Source organism: Lepidochelys kempii, chromosome 5 (assembly GCF_965140285.1).
Source record: "Lepidochelys kempii isolate rLepKem1 chromosome 5, rLepKem1.hap1, whole genome shotgun sequence".
In the NCBI taxonomy this organism is placed as follows: domain Eukaryota; kingdom Metazoa; phylum Chordata; order Testudines; family Cheloniidae; genus Lepidochelys; species Lepidochelys kempii.
In genome coordinates, this window is record NC_136384.1 from 76,814,324 (window position 1) to 76,838,045 (window position 23,722).

Here is a 23,722-nt window from a genome sequence, read left to right on the forward strand (position 1 = left end):
CAGGGCAGGAGAACGGGGGCTTCATGCCCACAATTAGCAGAACCAGACCGATCGTCCTACGTCGGGCGGGGGGAGTTTTGCTAGGCTCTGGCGGTACGTGTAAGTGCTTCGCTTTTCCAGGATGTTTTTTCCTGGGTCTGGGAGTTAGCGAAACCTGACCCTGTACTAACGCAGAGAAGCTCCCGCTAGGTAGCGTGAAAGAGACGAAATCACCACTGCCGGTCGCCTGCAATCCTGATCCCACCATTCCAACGGGCAGGCTGCGCTCCCAGCAGAGACTGTGCGCTGCAAAGGAAGCGCCTCCGCGAGAGGAGTTGTAACCACCACCACCTCCTCGCCTGTCTCTTACGCACTCGCACCTTCTCCCCCACTGCACTTATAAAGGGGAATCAGCTGGCCCTGGCTAATGGGCAGGAACCGGGCAGATCCCTTTCTCCGGGCGAGTTTGCCCAGAGGAGAAGGAAAAGGGAAAGTTCGTGTAAAAAAAACAACCTACCCCCGCCCCCAAGTCTGGACCGAGCAGACTGGAGCAGTCCTGAAGTGCATGCTCGGGGATGGCGGGTTTAGGCTAAACCCGTGGCGGGAGGTCGGAGGAGAGCCACGCAGGCTGCCGGGCTGGGCACAGCGGGGATCGCACGCACGGCTTCCCCCCACCCTGGCTCTCCCCTTCAGTGAGCGACATGCCCTGTGCGTGCGCCTGTGCCTACGGGAGGGAGGGAGAGAGGGAGCCAGGCGCAGGCGCACCGCCCGCCCGTCTGCAGCCCGGGCGCTCTCAGTGCAGATCCCGGGGAGTTGATGGCAGGAGCGCGGTGCAGCCCCACGGCGGAGAGCGGTGCGCGGCGGAGCCCTGAGCCCAAAATGTGCGGGGAGGAAGACAGCGGCTGCAGCAGCTCCGGGAGCCCGAGGGACGGGGCCGGGCACCCGCTGGTTACCCAGCTCTCCTGACCTGCATACCCCCTCCCCACACATCGCTCCCCCAAAGAATGTCAGCCAAGTCCAAGGGGACCCCCGCCTCCTCCTCGCCACCCGAGGGGCCGCCCGCAGCCTCCAAAGCCAAGGTGAAGGAACAGATCAAGATCATCGTGGAGGATCTGGAATTAGTCCTGGGGGACCTGAAAGACGTGGCCAAGGAACTCAAGGAGGTGAGCGGCGGCTGGGGTGTGCGCTGCACCGGAGAGGCGTGGGGCCAGCCCTCCCTTTTCCGATAGGGAGGACGGACTTGCCGACTCTTTCGGAGCCGGAGGGCGCCCCGCGAGCAGCGCACGGGGCTGGGCACAGGCTGGGTACACTTTTGTCTTTGCCAAGGGGAAATCAACTAGTGTCTCGTCCCTGCGCGCGAGGGTGCCGCAAGCCGGGCAGCCCCCGGTGGAGGTGGCTGGCTCGGTGTGTCCCAGGCCGCGGATCCCCGGGCTCTCCAGAGTGCGGTGGAGAGGGGAAGGCGCGGAAAAGGCGCGGTTGTTTTTGTGAATGATGAATTCAAGGGAAATCTCTGTCTGGAGTGGGGTTCGCCACCCGGCAGGGGCTGAGAGCGGGGCTCTTAGGCACTTGCGTCCAGGGGTCTCCATCACACCCCCTGCCGCGCTCACCGGTTTTCTCTATGTTTCTGGGGAGGGCGGATTATGACTCTCCAGCGCTTTAAAGCAAAAGGGTCTGAAGGTATTTCCAGCCCTTCCCCCCCCCCCCGCCCGCCCGCCCGCCCGCCCGCCTCCTCCATCCCTGGGGATTCAGATTTACCTTTAGCTATTCTGCGAGGGAGAGGCTTGTGTCCGTCTCTGAGCTGACGTGCCACTTACGCCCTGGCTCCCGGCGTGGTGGTGGTTGTGCGTGGCTGTGGCGGATGCTATGTTCAGGAGATGGGGAGGACTGTTGAACTTATTACAGCTCCTGCCTTGGGGAAGTGGCCTTCGCTGCGCCGGGGTAGTGGGCATCTCCGTGGGGGGAAAAGGTTCCCTCTAGCTCCAACGTTAATTTTGCAATCGTAACCCTGTATTCATCCCAGAGCTGCCTGACTCTCATTACTCCGGCTGCTGGAAGCTGGGGACAGGGAACGGGGGGCTCCCTCAGTTATAAATCTGCTGGAGGCTTTCCCAGTTATTGGGGAAAGGGAAAGGACAAGTCTCTAGCGATCCTGCTAACATTTATAAAGGTCATTGTAGCAAAGTCTGCATTTTCCTTCTCAGACTTGTATCACAATCACGAGATGTACATTAGTCAAAATATCTGTTGTTTTTTAGATATCTGGGAATCCATTGTAATGTTTCTCTGGTCAGGGACAAGTGTCAGCTCCTGTAGGTTAATCTGCAGACAGAATGTAATGACCGCAAAGATGTTCTTAAGTATCAAAATACTGTAGCTAAAATAACGTAACTTGGCTGTCCTTTTTGGAGCTTGCCCCACATCTTGATTTTGCTACACAACTGGTCGGCAGATGGTTGGATTGGATTATGCATTGAAATTCAAGTCCAAAGTTTGTGTGCATTGCCTGTAATCCTTTATTTGACATTTGTATTAGGCTGTGTTTTTTTTGCTCTCAAACATTAGTTTTCTATTTTAACAATATTTTCCAACAAGTTTAGTCAACAGTCTTCAGAGGCAGTTTTTGATTCAGTGGTGTGTTAACATTTAGATTATATAAATGTATGTCCTCTAATAACAGATGCAATCACTATATGAGCATGATTGTAATAATCACAATCCAAGATTTTTCACTCTTTCTAGAAGATGTCTGTAATTTTCCATTGATGTGCTACCTGTTCTCTGTTTTGTATTCTTTGTAGATGTTTTAAAAACAGAAAAATGGTTCTTGTTCTTACTTGAATAGCAGTTCTTCCAACATTTAAAAATGTTGCTAGAATAAATTGGCTTCTGTTGCTGCACTAGTACATGTTGTTCAGAACCTACTTTGTGTTCTGCCCCACGAACGTAAATCATTCTGTACATATAATCAGACTCTTGGCTTTCCTCTAGTAAGCAAACAAGATCTCTGTAGTTGGAGGTCAAGTGTCATCATTTACTATGGCATGTTTCATCTAAGCAGATATGTCTGTTCTGGCTGACTGCATCTTTGAGAGAGAGAACTGGGTTTACCTGTGCCTTATGGGAGGGGGAATGGCTTGTTTGGAACTTCTTTTCCCAGTTAGAAGTGAAACCAAAAGTCTAAAATTCCAGTACTTTTTGGCTGTAACTTGAAAGCTGCGGGCGTGAAAAGGAAGCACTGTTAAAGAGTGGATAGTTGGAGAATATACAAACACCTCTTCTTATAACAATGTTTCTTAATCAGTGCTCCAAAGCTATGCTAAAACCTGTGAATAATAATTCAAGTAACTTTTTTGTAAAGAGCCATCATTATACCACAGTGTACCGACAGATAAGTGTTGCATATGAAATTATCTATAATATCATCTTAAAACAATGGCTTCATAAAAGTTAAATACATCTTGCACTGTAGCTATTTTGAGAAAAGTCTGTGGAAGTTTGCTATGTGACTGCCACATTTATAGTATAGGCTAAATCCACCCAAGAATTCTCAACATATCCTGTAACGTACTTTATTTGAACAGGGAGTAAATTAAGAATCTGGCTTTGCAGAGTCTCTATGTAGGTTGTGTATAGATATTGCTGTGCATTTGGAAGGACTTTGAAGCATCGTGCATTAAATAAAACTCCAGGCAGTTTATTATTGTATATTAAATTATAGACTATCAGACATAAAATGCTGGTTTTATAGGCAGTGAAATGTTGACTGTGAATTAGTAAACAGTTTTCACAATTTCAAAGCATGATAAATATTAAAACCAAGTACATTTTGTTGTGGAACCTGGCAGGGCTATAAACTGTAAGACAAATCTTTTCTTTTTCTATTTGCATTCTAAATCAAATTCACAATGTTCTTTTGGAAATGTTTTGGCTAGCCTCCATTTTTACTGCATGTGTGCCACAGACAGACTCTTTTATATAGTGCTTTTCTTGTGGTGTTAATGTTCCTCTTCATACTGTGCCTCACTCCTGAAAAAGAGATTCATCCTGGTGGTCGGAGAATTTGCCTTCTACTCTACTCTATTTTTGCTTTTATTTTTATTTTTAAGAAAAATTGCACACCATATTGCGATAGGTCAGATCTCTTTTGTACTTTTATGGAAATCTGCAGCTGCTAAATTGACAAACACAGCTTTTGTTTCTGGCTCAAACATTTGTTTAGGATTGGGATCTTTTATGATATAATTTTTTAAATGGTAGCTGTTAGTTGCATGCATAATTAATGCATTGTTGAGTTGAAAGATTCAGTGCTTCAGAAGTGAACGCTCCCAAAATAATGGGTATGGAGAGTGGATGTGATTACTCCTGTATCCTAGAGTTACATTTGGTTGTGCAGTATTCCACTTAAATTAACTTCTCCCATCTGTTCTTTGCCCTACATGTTTCCTACTGGTCACTTCAGTAGCTATGGCCTTGAAGGTCAGAGAAAGAGGAGGACTCCTGTCGCATTCCAAGGTAGCAACAAGTACAATGATAATAATGTCCAATAGTACCGCTTTCTAAATAGCTCTGCATTTACAGAATAATGGTCCTGTATTTAATCAGAACCAAATAGTCTGCAGTTGATCTCTCTCTCTCTCTTTTTAGAAAAGGTTGATTTTAAACATAAAAGTAGGGCCAAAACTATCTGATGTGACCTGTTAGCCTTCTGTATCCTCTACAGATCCTACCATATGACATCTTGAGAGCCCAACTGCTTGAGACAGCTTTACATGTTTATCTGGGTAAGGAACACATTTGAGAGAGATACTCCAGTGAATTAAGAAACAGGCAAAACCTTGCTTAACTTAATTTATTTCAGTGAAATCCAGACACACAAGTCTTGAAGATATTAAAATTCCTTTCAAAACAGAAGACAAAATTACATCATCTGTTGTAATGGAGTTATTGTGGCTCTGAAGTTAAACTTTATATAATTTACCATGATTTATTGGTAAATTTAGGCTAAGGCAGCCGCAAAAGACTTAGGAGAGTGAAGGAGTGACTGGGAGACTTGTTAGGATGGAATAGTATGAGAGACAGTTCTGAGTTGCAGCTGATGTACGTCTAGTCCTTCCACGGATGCAACTGACTTACTATAAACAGCCATCCTTGTGTTGTTGCTAGAAGAAAAAACTATTATGGGTATGTGTTAATTGCAGCATGTCTTGTACTGGAAGAACATGCTGTTTAAACTGAGCTGTATGGTTTCTGTTTATTTAATTTTTTTTGGCCCCTTCAGAATATTCACCAACCACCACAAGAATATGCCCTAATGTAGTCCATTTCAAAAGTTGCCCATCCAGAGTACTAGATGTCAGTCTATTTTTAAAGATTTTTAACACTGGTTCTTATTCTGCTGATGGAATTTGTCTATTTTCCTGTGAAGCACTTAGATGTTAAGGTGATGGTACTATAAGAATCCATAAGACAATATGTGCTAACTAAGTTTTTAAACAAGAGGACAGAAATTATCAGGGATTATTTCCTTTCTGTTTGGTACTTGTGGACATAGAATGCATACTGTAGCCCAAATGCTGCATTCTCTGTGAGTTCAGTGGGGAAGGAAGGATTTGTCTTGTATCTGTAATATAGTGTCATTGTTATTTTAAAGGCTCCCCCCTCCTGTGTTGATTGCATTAGGGAAATCTCAAATATTGAATCATTTGGTAAATACTTTGATAGAGATGGAAAAACTCATCAACCAGAACAGATTCCTGAAAGTAATTTGAAAAACATTTGCAGAGCTTTTAATTGGCGAATGGATGTGCTTCAACCTTTTATCAAAAGAAAGCAGCTGTTGTAGCCATTGTCAATGTTCAGTGCAATCCAAAATGGAGGTGTGTGTCTCGCATGAGAAACATAAATCCTAGTGGCCACTGTTTGAACATGGTGGTTCCTTAGATTGGAATTTAGAATATTGTTCAGGTGACTGACTCTCATCAGAAATTATGGTTGTAGGACTGAATCAACCCCTGCCCCCTAAATTCCCTGGAAATCTTGGAAAATCCTAATTCATGCATCAAAAGAAATCCTGTCTTCCCCAGTTCCACCTCCCTCATTCTGAGCCCTCCCAAAGAGCTCTGTGTTTTGGGTAACTAAAGAATGAATAAATAATTCTTTCCACCCCTTTCCACAATGTTCAATTTTAATGAAGTTATCAGATAGGAAACTCAGGAGTGAACTGAGCAACAGGTAATGTGCTCCAGGCGATGGTAAAGTTAATAGATAAATGGCCCGATTCATTACTGAGGTGGCTGCTCTTCTCCTACAATAAGGTCAGTGTGCAGTTCTTGTGGGTGAAATAAGCATGTTTATATGGAATATTCCGTATTCACCATCTTTAGGATAGACGTGCACAGACATATCATAGCTCCACTCCCAAGAGTCTGTTTCTTAGCTCATGACTATTGTGCACAGCTGGTACTCTAGCTAAGGGAAGATACAGTCCTTCAGGTCAGATCCTGAAATAACAAGCAATGTGCAGCAGCAGACTATTTACAGAGACTCCCCCTCTAGGAGATGGAAGAATGATTGTTGTCTATCTAATCCTATCGTTCATTCACATCCCTGATGTGTAGGCAGCGACGCCCTCACTGTGTTATGGAATGACATTCCAGCATACAGAGGTCATAGTCGAGGCATGATCAGATGCAACTGCTACAATGGGATTTGGAGAGAAGGGTTCCTTAATCCCCAGCCCTCCCCCACTGTTAATATATCGTTGGTAGACATGTTCTGAATGGTAGAGTAGCCCATATATCCAGGTCTGATGGATGGAGTGGAAGACTGACGTGCAGCACTGTGTGTACCTTAGATAGACTGAAGCCTTCATGTGTGTTGCACTGGTGTGGCCAGGAATAGTGTTTTGTGTAGGCATGAAGGCCCAGATGTCTTGTACTGGTTGCTTACACATCTGGATTATATGCTCCAAGAGTTGCCATTTTTGCCAGGAGTACACTTCTCCCTCTGATTTCCCCATCCCATTTCCTTGATGAGATATGCAGCTGCAATCTTTGCCTTCACTTTTGTAATGAGTGCGGAACATGATTCACTATGTATTCGAAGCACTGCATAGCCTCTTCACTTGTGATCTGTTCAGTGGTAACAAAAAGGGCCATAAATAGTTAACTGAATCATAGCTTTGTTACTCCTTTCATAGCTTAGAGTATATAAAGTATTTATAAATTTAAAATATTACAAAAGTACAAACGTATTAAAGTAAAATTCTTACAGATGTTCAGTAAATAGCTACAAAGCTCATATGTGGCCCTGAACCTCTGATGCTTAGTTTAGGATTATCAGGGACACATTAAATGCTGATGTGATGCTGGAGGAAATTGCTTTGTATCTAACTGGAATCAAGTTGCCATAAGTTAGTAACTCCTTTCATTTTTGTACAATATACAGTTAATAGAAAACCAGTACATGCATACGGCACTATTTATTAACATCATGTGCCTTGACAGAAGGAAATATGCTGTCAAATTTATGCTAGCTATTTTGTTTTCAGCTACATTCATTCTGTTTGTGAAATACGAAGTTACTTGAAAGTACAATATATTGTAAAACCATGAACTAAATGGAGCATATATAAATTTGATTTTCAAATAAAAATAGTACCACAGTTAGAATAAGTATTAAAATGTATGCTTGTATGAACTTCAGGCAATCTAGATGCTTTTGACAGTGATCAGAAAACAAACAATAGTATTGCAAAAGCATGAATCTGTTCTTGGAAGTTTTGCCATTGACTTCAGTGGGAAAAGATTGGGTTCTTATCTCAGATAAATTTTTAAGATTTCAGAAAGTTATGGCTGTTTAGCATGTATGTGTGTATGTGAATATTTATAGATGCATAGATTATAAGGTGAGAAGAGACCATTATGATCGTCTGATCTCCTGTGTCACACAGGCCATAGGGCTTCAGTGAACTAATTCCTATATGAACTAGAGCCTATCTTTAAAAAAAATAAAATAAAAATCTTGTTTTAAAAATTTCCAGTGATGGAGAATCCCCCACGAAACCTTGGTAAGTTGATTCAGTGGCTAGTTATCCTCACTCTTAAAAAATATAGTCTTAATTTGTCTAGGTTCAGCTTCCAGTGGTTGTGGATCTTGTCATACCTTTGTCTGCTAGACAGAAGAGCCCTCTGTTATCAAATTTCTGTTCCCCTATGGATGTACTTTTAGACTGTGAACAAGTCAGTCCTTAACCTTCTTTTTCATGAGCAAAGAAATTGAGTTCCTGGTGTCTATCAGTGTAAGGCGTATTTTCCAATACTTTAATCATTCTTCAGTTTATCAACATCATTCTTGAATTGTGGAGATCCGAACTGGACATAATATTCCAATAGTATATACACCAGTGCCAAATACCGAGATAATATAACCTCCCTCCTCCCACTCAAGGTCTCCCTGTTTATACATTCAAAGTTTGTATTAACCCTTTTGGCCACAGCATTGCACTGGGACCTCATGCTTAGTTGATTATCTACTATGACCTTGAAGTCCTTTTCAGAGTCACTGCTTTCCAGGATAGAGTCCCCCATTCTGTAAGTATGGCCTACTTTGGTCTTAGATGCATACATTTACACTTAGCCAAGTTAAAATGCATATGGTTTGCTTGCACCCAGGTTACCAAGCAATCCAGATCACTCTGAATCAATAACCTGTCCCTCTTCATTATTTACAATTTATAATAATTTGACTTGTGTGTGTATGCAGAAAGCTAATAAGTAAAAATGGTGAAGTGTAAACACTTTTTTTAGTTATGAATATTGTCTAATCTAGGCATTATACCTATTCTTCACAATGGTATGTGAATTGTGGTATAGTTCAAAAGTAAAGTAACATGCACCTTGTTGAAGCTTCCTGTTTTCACATATGCATAGAGATTATTAAAAATGATGATCATCGTTATTGTGTGGGAAAGCTGAGTTGAAGATCTGGGTTTTGTATATTGTCCTGGCTCATGAGTATTGTTAACTCTTGTAGAACAGTGTTCCAGAAGCTGTGGACTAGCCACAGAGATGTCTCTCTCTCCTGCTCTCATTAGTCCCACTTTTGATAGATCCAGTGGAAAACAGCTAATGTGGTTGGGCTTTATTTTCAGGGAGAAAGAGTCCCTGAGATAGCCCAGGCCCCATTTGTTGAAGGTGGTGTAGATTAAGACCGAGACGTAAATTTTAGCATAGTATTTGATGGATTGCTAGTGTACAAAGCACCAGTGTGATGTGCTTGTGACACTCTGTTTTGGTTAGTCAATGGGCTGCCATAGCATGCACCAACTGGAGCATTTTCAGTGCCTGTGGTATCATTTCCTACTTCGGTGCATTGTAATTATTGAGACTGGAGTTGCATGAATGATTGGGGCCAAGTCCTCATCTGACAAGATGGAGCATAATTTCCTGGCCTAGCATAGTTGGAAGGTATATTTTACAGATACTACTTGAGTAGCCATAGCCATATGTAGCTATTACAGTTTAAATTGTCCTATAAATATGTATTTCTTTACAAATATAACATTCATCTCATAGAACCCTGTAATCTAATTTTCTCATTATACTGACATTCATGGGAGCCTTTTCCTATTTCACCTTTTTTATAATGTTTGGAACTGTCAATTCCTGCAATGAAAACGATTATTAAATTAAATGGTTTTTATTCTAGAAGTTTGCAGATTTATTGGAAATAACGCCGACTTGCAAATATTGGGTGAAGTTGTGGTTCACTGTGCAAAGCCTGATTTATGATGATGCCCTTAGTACAGGGGGAAAAATAGAAGTGGTATAGGGAGGAAGCAGTCTTTTCATGGCAATCCTGAGGAAAGGTGCACGTTGCCTGTATAGCTAAACCATTGCTACATTAGCTCATAGGCTCTGTGGTGAAAGGCTGCAGCCTATGCCCCCTTTCCACATGCTTGTGACCAGTCTCTTGTTTGGTTATACGTCATTGAGTCTCTAGCTATCCATGCATGCCATTCACAATGTCCTCTCCTATCATGCTCTCATTGTGAGAGCAACTGAAGAGTTTGTTTTAAGCATGAAGGGGGCTGAAGAACATCTGCTCAGTCCCTTCCCACAGCCCCCAAAACAGTAGCAATTCTACTGCATTTTATGTCCATTGCAGAGGGGGCTTAAGTCCATTGGTGTTTCGTTTTTGGTTTAATATTCTTAAACTTAAATAAACTGGAATAGTTAGCAGCAATCTCCTCCAGACAGAAGGAGGATATGTCAGTCCTCTCTTCTCCATAGATAATGGAATGTTCATATGTGTTTAAAGGTTAACACACTCATCCATTGTTTCTTGCAACATGTGCCACAGTGCATAATGGAGTTTGACAGCGCTGAAGGTTGAATCATTTCCAGAACTCATTGCAGATTAAGTTTGCTCAGTAATCAGAAGAATCCTTGTATTTTTAAAACATTGTTTTTACTGAAGCCTTTCTTGGGAACTTCTGCGTTATGTCAATCTTGAATCACATTTGGTTTTTCTTTCTTCTCCCTGATGCGGTATACTCAGAAAGGAATTATGCCCTTTTCCCTGATGCATATTGAAAGCTAAGGGGCAGATTAAGTTACCCTTAATTCATGCTGAGTTGTACTTTATATGGCAAGTTATCCTTTGACGTTAGTGGAATAAGGTACTACTCAGTGGGTGTAAAAGGTATCTGAAACTGTCCCAGTACTTATTATTGAGAACCAGCAATCCCAAGTTTGTGGTTCATGAACTGAATTATAGAAGGTTTGACCAAATGCATAGAATATTATAATTATATTTTCTAAATTATGATAGTTCAGTAGATTATAAAATTTTAGGTGTCATTGCCAATACCATTGCACTAAAATAGAAAATTCATGTAATGTTCCTCCAAAGGGAATTAAAGTAAAAAATAAATATGAAAACATTAGCAAATGAACAATGTGGGACTGATTCTCATTACACTATCTCTATCCAAGTGCAACTCCACTATCTTCATTTATGTAAAGGGATGGAGAATCAGGTGTAGCATCTTTTCTAACTCCAATATTAAGCAAAAGAAAAATTATTGATTCTTTTTTGCATACTGTAATTTTTGAAGTGCTTGCTTCCATTGTATGCTTTCTTTCATATCTTTTGTTGAAACTTAAGATGAGAACTAAATGGCTTTTAAAAATTAGTTCCCATGACTGTTTAGAGAACATTAAATAAGCACACAGAGTATTTCTAATGAGAAAGTGATACGCTAGCTAAAATAAATTGAAGATAAAATTGGCACAAGTACTTTTGTTATTAGATCAAATCTATTACATATTCAACAATAATGGTATATTATGAACATTAGCATTCCCAATAAACGTTTATCTTACCAAAACAAGCTTCACAATTTTGGCATTAAAATCACAATAATAAACAGTTCCTAATTTCATACCCAATAGTACATAGTGGATTTGAAAGTGAGATTTCTTGTCCTTAATACAGTACATAACACAGGCTTCTCTTTAGCACAAATATGTGCTTTCCCCCTCCAAATTAAATTGTCATGACAAACACAATGAGATGCAATTACTCAAATAAACTTTGTGAACTATCCTGATTAGTTTTGTCCTTGACACTCCAATCTCTGCAGAACTTCCATGAACACAGAGAGATAAAAGCCTTAACTTTGAGTTACTCAGTTTTTATTGATTCGTATTAATGCTCCCAATCCTGAAAACAGCTTTTCTTTTCTCTCTGCATTCTTTCCTCTCCATTTCCCCCTCTCCCCAAGTTCACTCCAGTATTCCTGTTTAATCTGGACTACAGTACTAATGGTTTTCAAGGCTTTTCTTTTTTGTCAGTTCACAATTTGATACATACATATTTTAAAGCATTAGTTTCTATGCTCGTAAAATCTGAATAAAAAATTCAACGCACAGATGGTATTTGTGGTGAGGTATTTCTGTGAAGTTAACCTTAGTTATGTGATGTCTCTTTCTCTTTCCCAATTTAGTAGTAACAGACTGGCATGGTGGCAGAGCATGGAGTTGTGTGTGTGATCATTACAAGATGAAAGCTTTTTCTCCTAGAGTTCATAAGAGGTTAAAGTAATATTATTTTCCAGGCTTTCCAATTCAGCATCCAAAAATATTATTTAAAATCCACTCCATTCTTCATCTAAAGACTGTGATGCTGCTGCCTTTAAGAAATGGTGGTTGTTAGCTTCCAACTAAATGCTTTTCTTTTCTGTGGGCACAGTTGGTGGTGATCAAACAGTCTGCAAGAAATGTGTGTTATAAATGTGGTAGATGAACTCTCCTGGTACTGCTGTATGTGTGAGCTGAGGCAGGATGCTAGGCATAGAACTCACTGCCAAAATTTAGATTTCTGTGTTCATGGACACTCTAAGATACCTCACAGTTCAGAATAAGTAAGTGCACCTGTATCCCCCTCCTTGGTCCCTTGAGGGCACCCAAGTAAGAGTTTCCAGCTGGCACCTCTCTTGGGTGAAGACCCGCATCTCATTTCCTCCTTACTGGAGGTTTTAAGGCTGCACAGCTCCCTATATTACACGGTGATATTCCCAGCAAGCCAGACTGCCTAAACAGGTCTATGCCTGTGCTTTGCTTTCTCTCCGAAGGCTTTCACCTGTGTATTGTCTGCAGTTATAAGTCTGCAGTTACACAGCTTTTTGTAAGCAAGCACATTTATTCTTATAATAGCCTTACAGAGAAACACATTAAAACAATAAAAGAACCTAAACACAAGCTAAATAGTTTACTAGAGGTCACTCCCATCTCCAACCTAGCATTCTGGTAGGTTTCAAAGTCCTTCAAAACTCACAGCTGGGTTTCCCCAGGGTTATAAGTTCATTCCATCTTAGATCCAGAACCAGAGAGAAGGCTGGGCAGATCAGTTGTTTCTGTGGCTTGGGCCATTGATCTTGGCCTTCTGTAACAGGTAATCAGCAGAGAATAAACCTCTCCGTGTGCAGGCACCTTTGGGCTTTGAAGAGACAGCTTGGGCATGTGGTACAATTGATGCATCTGCAGTTCACGTGATTTCAACTGTGGCAGCTTGAACTGGCAGCATGGATTAGATTTCCCTCAGTGGAGGTAAAAATTAATGGGGATGGGTGATGGCCCCCCTTACCCTGCCCATTCCTGAAATGTTAGGAGTTGGGGTAAGGTCCCTTTCTTGAGAATTTGACACCAACCCAACTTAACCAGAAAACTTTGCAGATACTCATACAAGGCCTGGTGGTTTCCTTATGTAGTGGCTCTGAATAGGCATGTGGCCTTGCTATCAGGCCAGTGCATTGCTGCAGGTCTGATTTTATGTAGTACTGTCAGATGGGTAAATTACACAACAGGAAGTGATAATGTAAGATACTGTGAATCATAGAATCAGAGTCTTGCAATGGAGAAGGCTTCCTAGGTATTGATAAAATTCATTTGGAATACCATATGAAGTGTTGATTGCTGCCACCTGGTCATAGGCGAGATTTTACTGTGTTGGGAGGAAGGTTTTTATAGGACACCAAAACCAAACCAATACAACTTACATGTTCAGTTCTTGTGAAATGGAAGTCAGTGATGACCAGAGGCAGATTGCTGCACCAGAATGAAAAAACTGGTTTGTGTTAGCCTAATCTACTCTTTACATATTTTATTGCTGAAAAGCATTTTTTTGTTTGAAACCTATTTAAAGAGGTTTTTTACTTTAAAAATGAGAGCAGAGAACTAGGTGTAAAGAATGAAGTCATGCAAATATTGTTAAAAGTATTGAATATATCATAGCAAAGGTGATCCAGGAACTGAGTTTGAGAGAGATTTGTCTCTGAGACTGAGTTGAGGGATATGATGAAATGAGATCAAATGAAAAAAAGGGCAGAAATGTTGGCTAGGATGATCTTTGCTTATTTGAAATTGCATGGACTAGATCTTTAGCTGGTATAAAATGACATAATGATGTTACAACTGTGTCAGTTTAAAGCAGTGGAGGAGCTAGCCCTGGGTTCTTAAACAAAACTAGCCATTTTGGTCACTTCGTTCACATGAAATTGGTTGCTCGTAGTAAATCCATGGCCTGCCTAGATCTTCACACCAAAAATTGACCATCAATGCCTAGGTTTGAATCTATTAGCCACCGCAAACAGTCTAATACAGTTACCCTTTCTGTATATTAGGCTCTTACAGACAATGCTCAGTGTACAGAAATACCATACAGTTCTGGTATTCTGCCTTTGTTATACCATCCTTTATAACACTAACATTATGGGGCATCTAAGAAAGGTGGTCTGGCAGTGATGGAAGATCCAAATAAAAGTAAGAAACCCAACTGCATTTGGATATAGGGTGGCTATTCATGGCATTTCATATCAAGCAACTCTTTCTCCTAATTCTCTTATCTCTAGTGAATAAGTGAATCATATTTGAATACCTATTACAGAATTACAAGTATTGTAGGTAGCATTTGTTGACAATGAAAAACCTGTCTGTAGCATACAGAACGAAGGCTATGAATTATTATCATTTATTTATTTCTGTGATGACTTGCCTAGCATCTTGAATAACAAATGCACTACTAGTGTCCTAAGGTTATTAAAAGGGAGTTTTGTCCCCCTTCCCTCCACCAACTACTTCTAGCAACATACCTGATATACAAAGATTTTTTCTCCATGACTTCATAGTCTGTCACAGAGCTGCATCTAGGTTAAGAATATAAATTATTTCTGAGATCCAACATTTAACAGACATCAGTCAATGAGGGACATAAAACAAAATGCTAAAGCCAAAACTGATTAGAAAACCCCACACTATCATTTCTAAGCAAGTTTCTTTTATGACATCTTCAGGAAAAATGAAGACAGCCTTGACTGATCTTTTATATTTTAAAGATCACATACAGTTAATAACATGTTTATTATGAAGAGGAAGTGGGATCAATGCTTTGGCAGATGAATTACTCAGTCCAGAACCTACCACTGGCTTCTCAAATAGTTACTGTGAATTATAAATATGAAATGCTGTTCTTCTATGCATGGTTTCTTATTAAAAAGTAACTAAGTTGTCTGTTACATAAATGGTAATATACTACAATTAAATCTTAATCAACTGGCAATGACTACTACATTATGTGGTAATTAAATGTCCATTTTGGATAGTTTACTTAAATTGTTACCTTGTTTCTTGTACAGTAATTGTAGTCTTGCAACACCACAGTGACATTTTTCTTTAAAGAACTTTGTTTTAGATCGGAAAAGTGAGCCATGATCATCAGAAGGCAAAAGAGTATGTATATTATTGCCCTTTCTTTTGAAACTGAGCAGTAGCAGATGTCCGGGCCTTGCAGGTCAGCTTCCCATTGGAGGAGAAATCAGTCCTCTGGAGTCTGTGTATATTCTTGGTATTAGCTGATTTATTTACTCCTGTATACCAGAGCATGAGCAAAGGTGGTCGCAAACAACATGCAGGGCAATCCCTTCTTCCAGGAATCTCAGCCCAGCTTCACTGCTCAGTTTCTTGGAAACAGCTCTGAGCTTTGTGTGTGTGTTTCGAGAGGTTGGCAGAGAATACTTGACCGTGAAGGATAAGGGTGCGTGGGGGTGAGATTTTCTTTGCTTTGGATTGGAATAAAGCCCCACCCCCACCCCCTTGGTTGCAAGCCACTAACTGAGAAACACTGGCCAAGTGACAACACTCTGGTTACAAATCCAAGTAGTGCTTCTCAGAAAGGGCCCTCCCTTCACTTTTTATATGGCCCTCTGCTTGGTAGGAAGCTTAGTAAATTTTTCTAGCACTGGGAAATGTTATATTAATGAACACAATTAAAAATGAGAGTGATGGTAGCTGAAGATTCTCACAAAAGATCATTTAAACTGCAGTATGAGTGTGAAGGAATAACATTACGCATTTGTCTCTGCATGCTCAATAGACTACTATGTAAATTAAGTAAAATAATGTTTTTGAGGAGTTCTGGGTTTTCTACTATAGCACTGCCATCCTTGTCAAAGAAATTCTGACCTGAGCATTGGCTACATGCACCAGACCATACCGAGTAACTCTTTGCAAGAGTAGAGGTTTTTTTTCTAATTTTATTTTCATTGTATTTCACAGGCAAATGCAATCTATTATTGGCAAGGCTGGTAGCACCACTTATTAAAATTGCCTCACACTTCCCATTTTAAGAGTCTGTGTTCAGTTGTTTATAACTTTGCCAAGCTTTAACTGTCTAGGCTGAAATTTGCCATGCTGTTTCTTTTGGCCAAATTGTAAGTTTCCCTTGGAAAAATTGTGGTTTGCACATGCTCAGTAGAAACTTTTTAGATTTTAGTAGCTAAACTCTCCAAAGATTCCTTCTGCATTGAGCATGCTCCAACCCAGAGCTGAGCAGGAATCTCCCTGCACTTGTGGCTCTGGGTTGCTGCAGGCTCTGCTGGGTCTGGGTTCAGGTACTGGAGCTGAGAGCAGGGAGGCTTTCTGTCCTGTGCTGTTGATGAGACCAAGGCCCAGGCAGCATGGAGGAGGAACCTCCCTGATTTTAATGCAGAGGGGACAAAAACTGAACCTGCAGTAAGCTGTGGGTGGGTGCAGGAGCTGGGTCTGGAGATTGGCAGGAGGGAAAAGGGATACTGGGACTGGCCGGGTAAAGGAACTGGGACTGGGAGGTGTAGGCGAGAGATTAGGCAGTCTGGGCAAAGAGACTGGGACTGGGACCCAGTAGGTAAGGGTGTGACTGACATTGTATGAGGCACTGTGGGAAACTGGGACTAGCTGTGCAAGGAAACCAGGACTGGGAGCAAGTAGGGTGGGGAGAAGGAGGTGAGGGCGAGACAGATTTGTTGAGGAACTGGGGCAAAACTGGGACAAGCTGGATAAAGAGATTGGGACAAGGATCTGTGTGTGTGTGTGTGTGTGTGACTGAGATTTGACAAAGAAGCCTGGGGAACAAGACTGAAATTGAGAGCTAGTGGGAATGGGGAAAGCATGCATAGGGGTGGCAACAGAAGGCCAGGTTTGGGGGCAGACAAAAATTGGATGAGGAGTTGGGAGTCAGAGTTGGGACTGGCTGGGTAGGTAGAACAGGGACAAGAAGCTTGGGGAGAAGCTTGGGTGGGGAGAACTGAGGAAGGGCTGGACAAGGGGACTGGGATGAGAACCTGAGAAGTGGAGACTGGGGCTTGAAAGGTGAGGAGAATGGGACTAGGATGAGAAGCCAGGGGTGGTGTGGGGACAGGAACGAAGGAGTTAGGTTTGCAGGGAATGGGCAGGAGCGTATGTGCCCACTAGAGCATACTCCTCTCCAGAGCCTTGAATGGAACCCAAGATCCTGAGTCTCATAATTCCTTTGTTTTCAGCAAATACCTATGTAATAAACTGGGAAAATGCCCCATTCCTTGAAATTCCGTATAGTGGTAGATTGTCATCCTTTGGTATCAGTTACAAGTGGTGGAGGTCTGTGGTCCATCTAAAGGTTTGCACCCTGCTGATGACCCATGTACGTGTCACTATGATGGAATTTGGTTTGTTTCAGTTTCTTTTTTAAAAGCTTAGGAAATGATACAAAAAGTACATTAAAATAATATTGAGATTGCAAAGTCGTATACTCAAAAGTTAAGAAATGCCAGAATGAAAGCTGACTGTGTAACCTTAATTTGACTCACTTGTGTATATGTGCTATGATACAGTCTTTACATGATCTCACACAATTTTTTCTACAGGACTCCTGCCCCACTGAATGCACAGAATGGACCTACTCTGGGGATGAGTCAAGGCTGTGTATAGTGAAGCAGACTGTTGTCACTAGGGCCTCTGTTTCATTTGTTGCAGAAGTTGGAAGGTGTATAGTGCTGGGAACAAGGGATTGCAGGAAGAGAAAAGATGATCGTGTGGTTAAGGCAATTACATGCTACCCTGGGGAACTGGATTCTATCTCTCCCTCTGCGACAGAGTTCATATGTAATGCTGGACAAGTCATTTAAATCAGAGTTTTTACAGGTATTCACTATTTGTGTGTTCCTCATGTTCTCTGTTCCCAGCTTGAGGCCCTGGGTTCTGGTTTGCAGAAGTGCTGAGCATTCACAGCTGCAGCTGAAGTCCATGGGAACTGTTCTTTGAATATATTAAGTCCTGTAGAAGGATAAGTTTTCTGAAAAATCAGGGCCAAGGTATCTCATGTTGGACATTCAATATTAGTTGATACTTTTGGCCTTAATCTTTCTGTCCCTCAATTCCCTGCTGTAAAATTGGGGATAATATCCTCTCACTTCGCAGGAGTGTTGTGAAAATACACTCAGTAATATTTGTGAAGCACTCAGATACTGTAGTGAAAAGTGCTATTGGAAAGCCCATGAGGAAATTAATCGTTCTTTTTTTTAAAGCAGGGTTTGAATACATGCAGTAAAGAAGGCCTGCAGCCACATATTGAACAATGAGGATAAAACAAAATATTAAATTGCCACTCATAAAGTGAGTGCCATTTGATGCTGTGCATTGAATGAGGCGGCAGTTCTATTGAAACAATACATGTGATCATATTACTTAAGACTATCATAATGCATGCACAGAAGGGGAGTAAATTAAGGTTGCACAGGCTACCTTGATTCTGGCATTTCCTAATTTTTAAGTGATTGACTTTGCAACCTTAGCAAGTGTTGTTTTAATGTCATTTTGGTATGTGTAATATTGAATATAGTCCAATAAAGGTGAATCAGTTCTGCCAGGACACACAGAAAATGGATGAAATGAGGCTGATACGATTTAGCACAATCATTACCTGGCTTCTTTGTTTCTTCATAGAAAAGGAAAAATCTGAACTGAAAACAATTAACAGTTGATTCACTATTTCACATATCACAACAATCAGTTTTAGCTAAAATAAAAATAAATACCATTCCTAGATGTAAAAGGGAAAGATGCTACCAGCTCTGTGATTGTAGTTTATTTGGAGATTTGGACCTCTGGTTTCAGTGTTATCCTTGATTTTTGGTCCCCATTCTGCAGTGCATTGCGCACGTTCAATGCCCTGTGCTCAGATGGGACCACACACAGCAGGTGTCCACCCAATCATAATATACTGCAGGATCTGGACCTTATCAGTACATAATAAATATTTTCAGTAATGATACTTTAAAGGAGTTTAAGTTAAACCTTAATTTAAAAATATCTGGATTAAATTATGTTTCTATTACGAGGTATTGAAATGAGAGATCTCTGACCTAGAAACCTTTTAAAAACTCAGTTGATGTAAACATTAGGTTTTTATTATACTATTTTGTCTCTTTGCCAATGAAGGATAGAAGTTCTTTTCATTAAAATGTAGTGATGCTTGTTAATCAAGGTACACTGTCTGCTGAAATGTTGGCTTTTGATTATGAATCACATTTAAAGATATTGCAACCACTAAAGAGCAACATTTATTCCCCAGTTATTGCTGATCCTGGTCATGCTGTACGTATTGCATACAAAAAGTGTTTCTTTCAAAAGGATCAGTGTTTGCCCTTTTATGCTGAATGCATACTACACAAACTGTGATTTGTAGATGTGGTGGGGGTAGTGGCTAGGGTTGAGTCTCCTCTGGTTGGTTATTTTCTTCTCCGGTTTTATCTTTTGTATTTTAATTTTAATTATGTTAAGTTACCTAGCATCCAGGATAGATGCTCTTTTTTTATATATATTATAAATTTAAATGTTGAAAAGTAAATACATCAAAACCAGGAAGCATTTCCCTTTTATCAACTAAGGATACAACACACACTATTTAATTTCCAGGTCACATCCAGCATTATGTAGTAAAAGGAAATTAAACACAGAGATATGAAGCTTTTACAATACCCATTACGCCCCCCTCTCTCTGTATTCCTCTCCCTCTTTTACTGGGTACTATCTGTTCTTTCTTGCTATAAATGTAATAGTACCTCCAGCATAATGTATCAGTGTGTTAGCCGTTACCAAGCCACCACTCCAGCATTATTTCTAAAATGTTTTGTCACTCCTGAAATATATTGTGTCTTAAAGACAAAATCAGGACTTTCTGTGCCTCACATGTAGCAAAAGACCCATAATTTGGGAGTTATGGTTAAGGGGGAATTTGAAGTCACTCCTATATTCAGAAGCCGCGAACCTTCAGGGTGCCTGTAGCTAAAGCTATGCCAAAGTCAGCATTTTCGGTTCACCACCTGAATGTGTTTGTTTTTGACGTCATATATTTTGTATATTTTAACTTATGGCATTTTTAACTGTTATGCGTCTACCTGAAGGCTATAATTACCACATTTATATTTTGAATAACTGAATGATAAATAGTTTTTGTGTTTCATTGTGAGCTTTGGGTGTGCACAGACCACCAACCTCCAAAACAAAACACAGCTGAAAGTTCTAGTTTGGCCTGCGGTAGGCTCCTTTGAAAAGTGGCTGTGGTTCACCAAAACCTTCACAATCCCTGGGGTGCATCTGGCCTAGATTTCAGATATGTTATGAAACCCAAAAGAAGATGATTTGCCCCTGGCTGGCCTGATTTTGGGTTTGGTTATAAAAGTTTCCCACAACTCTGTGACCTCTTCAGATAAAAAACGAGTCTTAAAAAATGTAACACCACACATCATTATCTATATCCTAAGACCAGCTCCCTCTGTGTAAAAAGGGGATAGTAGCACTTTCCTACTTCATGGAGGCCTTGAGGATAAATACATTAATAATTGTGATGCACTCAGATACTAGGGTATTGGGGCCATATTAATACCTGAGATAGATGGATAGACAGATACTGTTGGTCTTTTATAGGGTTCCTAGAGGATAATAACTAGACTAGTGACAGTGCTTTCCTGTGCAGCAGTGCTAATTGCCAACTTTTGGTAGTTGCACATATGCTAATTACTTTTTAATAAAATCAGTGGGAGAGAATTTTCCACCAAGCTTCTATGGATAATTAACGCAGATTTTTCTTTCAAGAGCTTGAAGCTTTGCTTAAACTTTACTCTTTCACCCTCCATCAGATCTATTTGCACCAAAATGGTAAAATTACAGCAAATGTATGCTGAGATTATGCAATCTGTTCTTTCATACTGTCCATGATTGCTACGCAATGCTTTGTAATAGACACATCTTCAGGATTAGTATTGACAGCCCCTGTGATGAGGCCTTATAACTATACTAAATAAATAAAATGTTCAGGAGCACTTGGTTTTAGTGTACTAAAAATACCCCCTAGCCATCTGAGGAGGGTGGAGGGAAGCATTTTGTTGGCCTGCAAAGGGAATTGATTGTCCCAAGAAGAGTTTTCTGGAGGGGTGCGGGGAGAAGGGAGGGAGAGCCTTGGCCTGAAAAATGCCCCTCCAATCAGAGGATTGTTGCAGGTTGGGTCAAGAAATGGGACGTGCTGCTCCCAGGAGGGAGAGGGGAGGTGAAGAGCATATGCTAGAGCCACTGCCAACCCCTCTTGCCTTTCAGGTTTCACTGTGCCTTATTGGCTGGCCGGGGGAGGAGAGTGGTAGCTTATTCTGGCTTCTACCCTTCCCTCCCCAACCAATATCTTAAATCTTTGCCTGTGCTGCTCCAGTCCCTTGCCTCATCAGCTGCTCTGCATACCTGTAGCTGTAAATAGGGAGCGGTGTTTCCAGGATGTAGTTGGTCTGACTGATCACCTCTTTTTTGGGATCAGGAAGGAACTTTTCCCATTTGGCATAGGTCTGGTGGTGTGAGTTCTCGGGGCACCCAGGACCTCAAGTCACCTTTTTACCCGCGGCCTTCAGCGTGAGGGAATCTTGCCTATGCCTTGGCTAGATGTCAACTTCCTAACACCCCCAGCCTTTCAGCTGCTCAAACTCTCTCCTCTGGGCTGTGTCAGCCTTGTCCTCACCTTGCAGGCTGAGAATAGGTGCACCCCAACTCCCGAGTCCCTTTGAATTGTTCCCCTATGATATCCAGCCTCTGACTACTCACAGAAATCCCAGATCCTCTGCTCCAGAAAGTGCAGTGTATCCCAGTTTACTAGTTTTACGTTACACCACAGCTCCTGTAAACCACACAGCACTTGTAATAATACAAAAGTAGATTTATTTAAGAAAGGGTAAAAGTTAAAATAAAAACGAGAGAAAGTGGGGGGAACAAATACGAAACAAAATCATAAAACACACACCTGGGTCTACACTTATCAGTAGTTACCTTTCCTATCTAACAAAGTAGGTTTTCTCCCCAAAGTTCAGTCCGTTGCAGAGCTGACTGGTTTCACAAGAATCAGGATCCAAACATTCATGAAAGCACCTCTGCCCCACAAGGGGTTTCCTCAGTGCATGGATACAGAGTGCTACTCCCTCCTCTGTGTTATATTGAAAACGGCCTTTGGTTTCTGTTTACAGGCAGGGTGAACCCCTGTATTTTTGTAAAGTTCCTTTTTTCCGTTTAAGTGATTTTCAAGTTTACAGTTGCTTCTGATGTTGAAAGTCTTAGTATTGTGCAGGACCAAACAGTTGTGCTTTGCATTTCATCACTGGCCAAATAGGCAGGGGTGAGAACTCCTCCTTGCCTGAATGGGCTATTACTGAGGCACATTATCATCGGGTAACCAATTTTTACTCTAAGTCTATAAAGCATACTTGTTCATAATTACATTATTCCTTAAATATTCCCCATACATTTCTCTTGCAATGATTATGAATCTTGACAAGTTGTGAGCTTTCTGTAGATGCTGAATATGGTGTGGTGTATTGCGTTTGTCAGGTCTGAGGTGAGAGTTGTTTGCAAAGAACAGGGAATCCTTTGCCTAGGAGCCTCTGTATCACAGATAGAAAAGGAGTACTTGTGGCACCTTAGAGACTAACCAATTTATTTGAGCATAAGCTTTCGTGAGCTACAGCTCACTTCATCGGATGAATAAATAAATTGGTTAGTCTCTAAGGTGCCACAAGTACTCCTTTTCTTTTTGCGAATACAGACTAACACAGCTGTTAATCTGAAACCTGTATCACAGATGAGTATGTTTGCCTTCCTTGCATCATTGTGGAGGTGCAGTTGGGGTAAATAAGACTAGGATTTAGAAGCCCCATATAAAAGAAAATATAGAAATGTGTAGTTGTTGCAATTTGGGTCTGATGTCCTATGCAGATAAAGGCTAAAAGAGTGTTCTCCCACACGTAAATGAGATCTGGAATTTTAGCTGGCAGACGTTTGGCCTGTAAGGGGAGACCTGAAGTCTTCACAGACCGAGAACCCCCTTGAGTATCCCTTGGTACTCTTGCTCTCCACAGGGGGTGAGGGTTTGAGCACTCAGAATTGAGTTGAGTCATGAAGCATAGGCTGGGAGGGGAGATTCTACCCTGAGTTATTGATTACATGATGGGAGCCATGTAACTCCACACTGGACCCAGTTAATGCTTGGTAGATGTAAATTGCCCTTACCTAGTGTTAAGTGGCCTGCTGCTTAACAGCCATCCAAGTTATTGTCCTTCATTCATTCATGTGTCCTGACCAATCATCTGGGTCTATTTCCTAAACTATACTGGGCTAACTCTTTCTATTTCTTTTCACTCATCCTGTGTCCTATGTTCATATTCTCCTTATGGAATAAAATATCGAAATAATTGCCTTACAGTATCTGCATAACAAATTCACAAAGGAGAGATCAGTGTAATAAGTCTCTTCAAAAGTTGAGTGCCCTGTTGTGTTAGACTGAGCAGTGATTGGCATCATCTCCAAATGAATGCTCTGTCAAGGGTTTGCCGTAATAGTTGACGGGGATTTTAGTGGTA

At 41.2% G+C, this 23,722-nt stretch overlaps 1 protein-coding gene across 2 annotated transcripts in view; it reads left to right on the forward strand.

Moving 5' to 3' along the window:
* Positions 1-723: 723 nt before the first annotated feature.
* The window catches only part of PRR16 (proline rich 16), a 236,361-nt gene continuing 213,362 nt past the window's right edge, over positions 724-23,722 (forward strand). For both annotated transcript variants that reach the window (XM_073344793.2, XM_073344792.2), the window contains exon 1: positions 724-1,142. In XM_073344793.2, the coding sequence (XP_073200894.1) occupies positions 984-1,142 (159 nt within the window). In that variant the 5' untranslated portion in view covers positions 724-983. The remainder of the gene's footprint in view (positions 1,143-23,722) is intronic.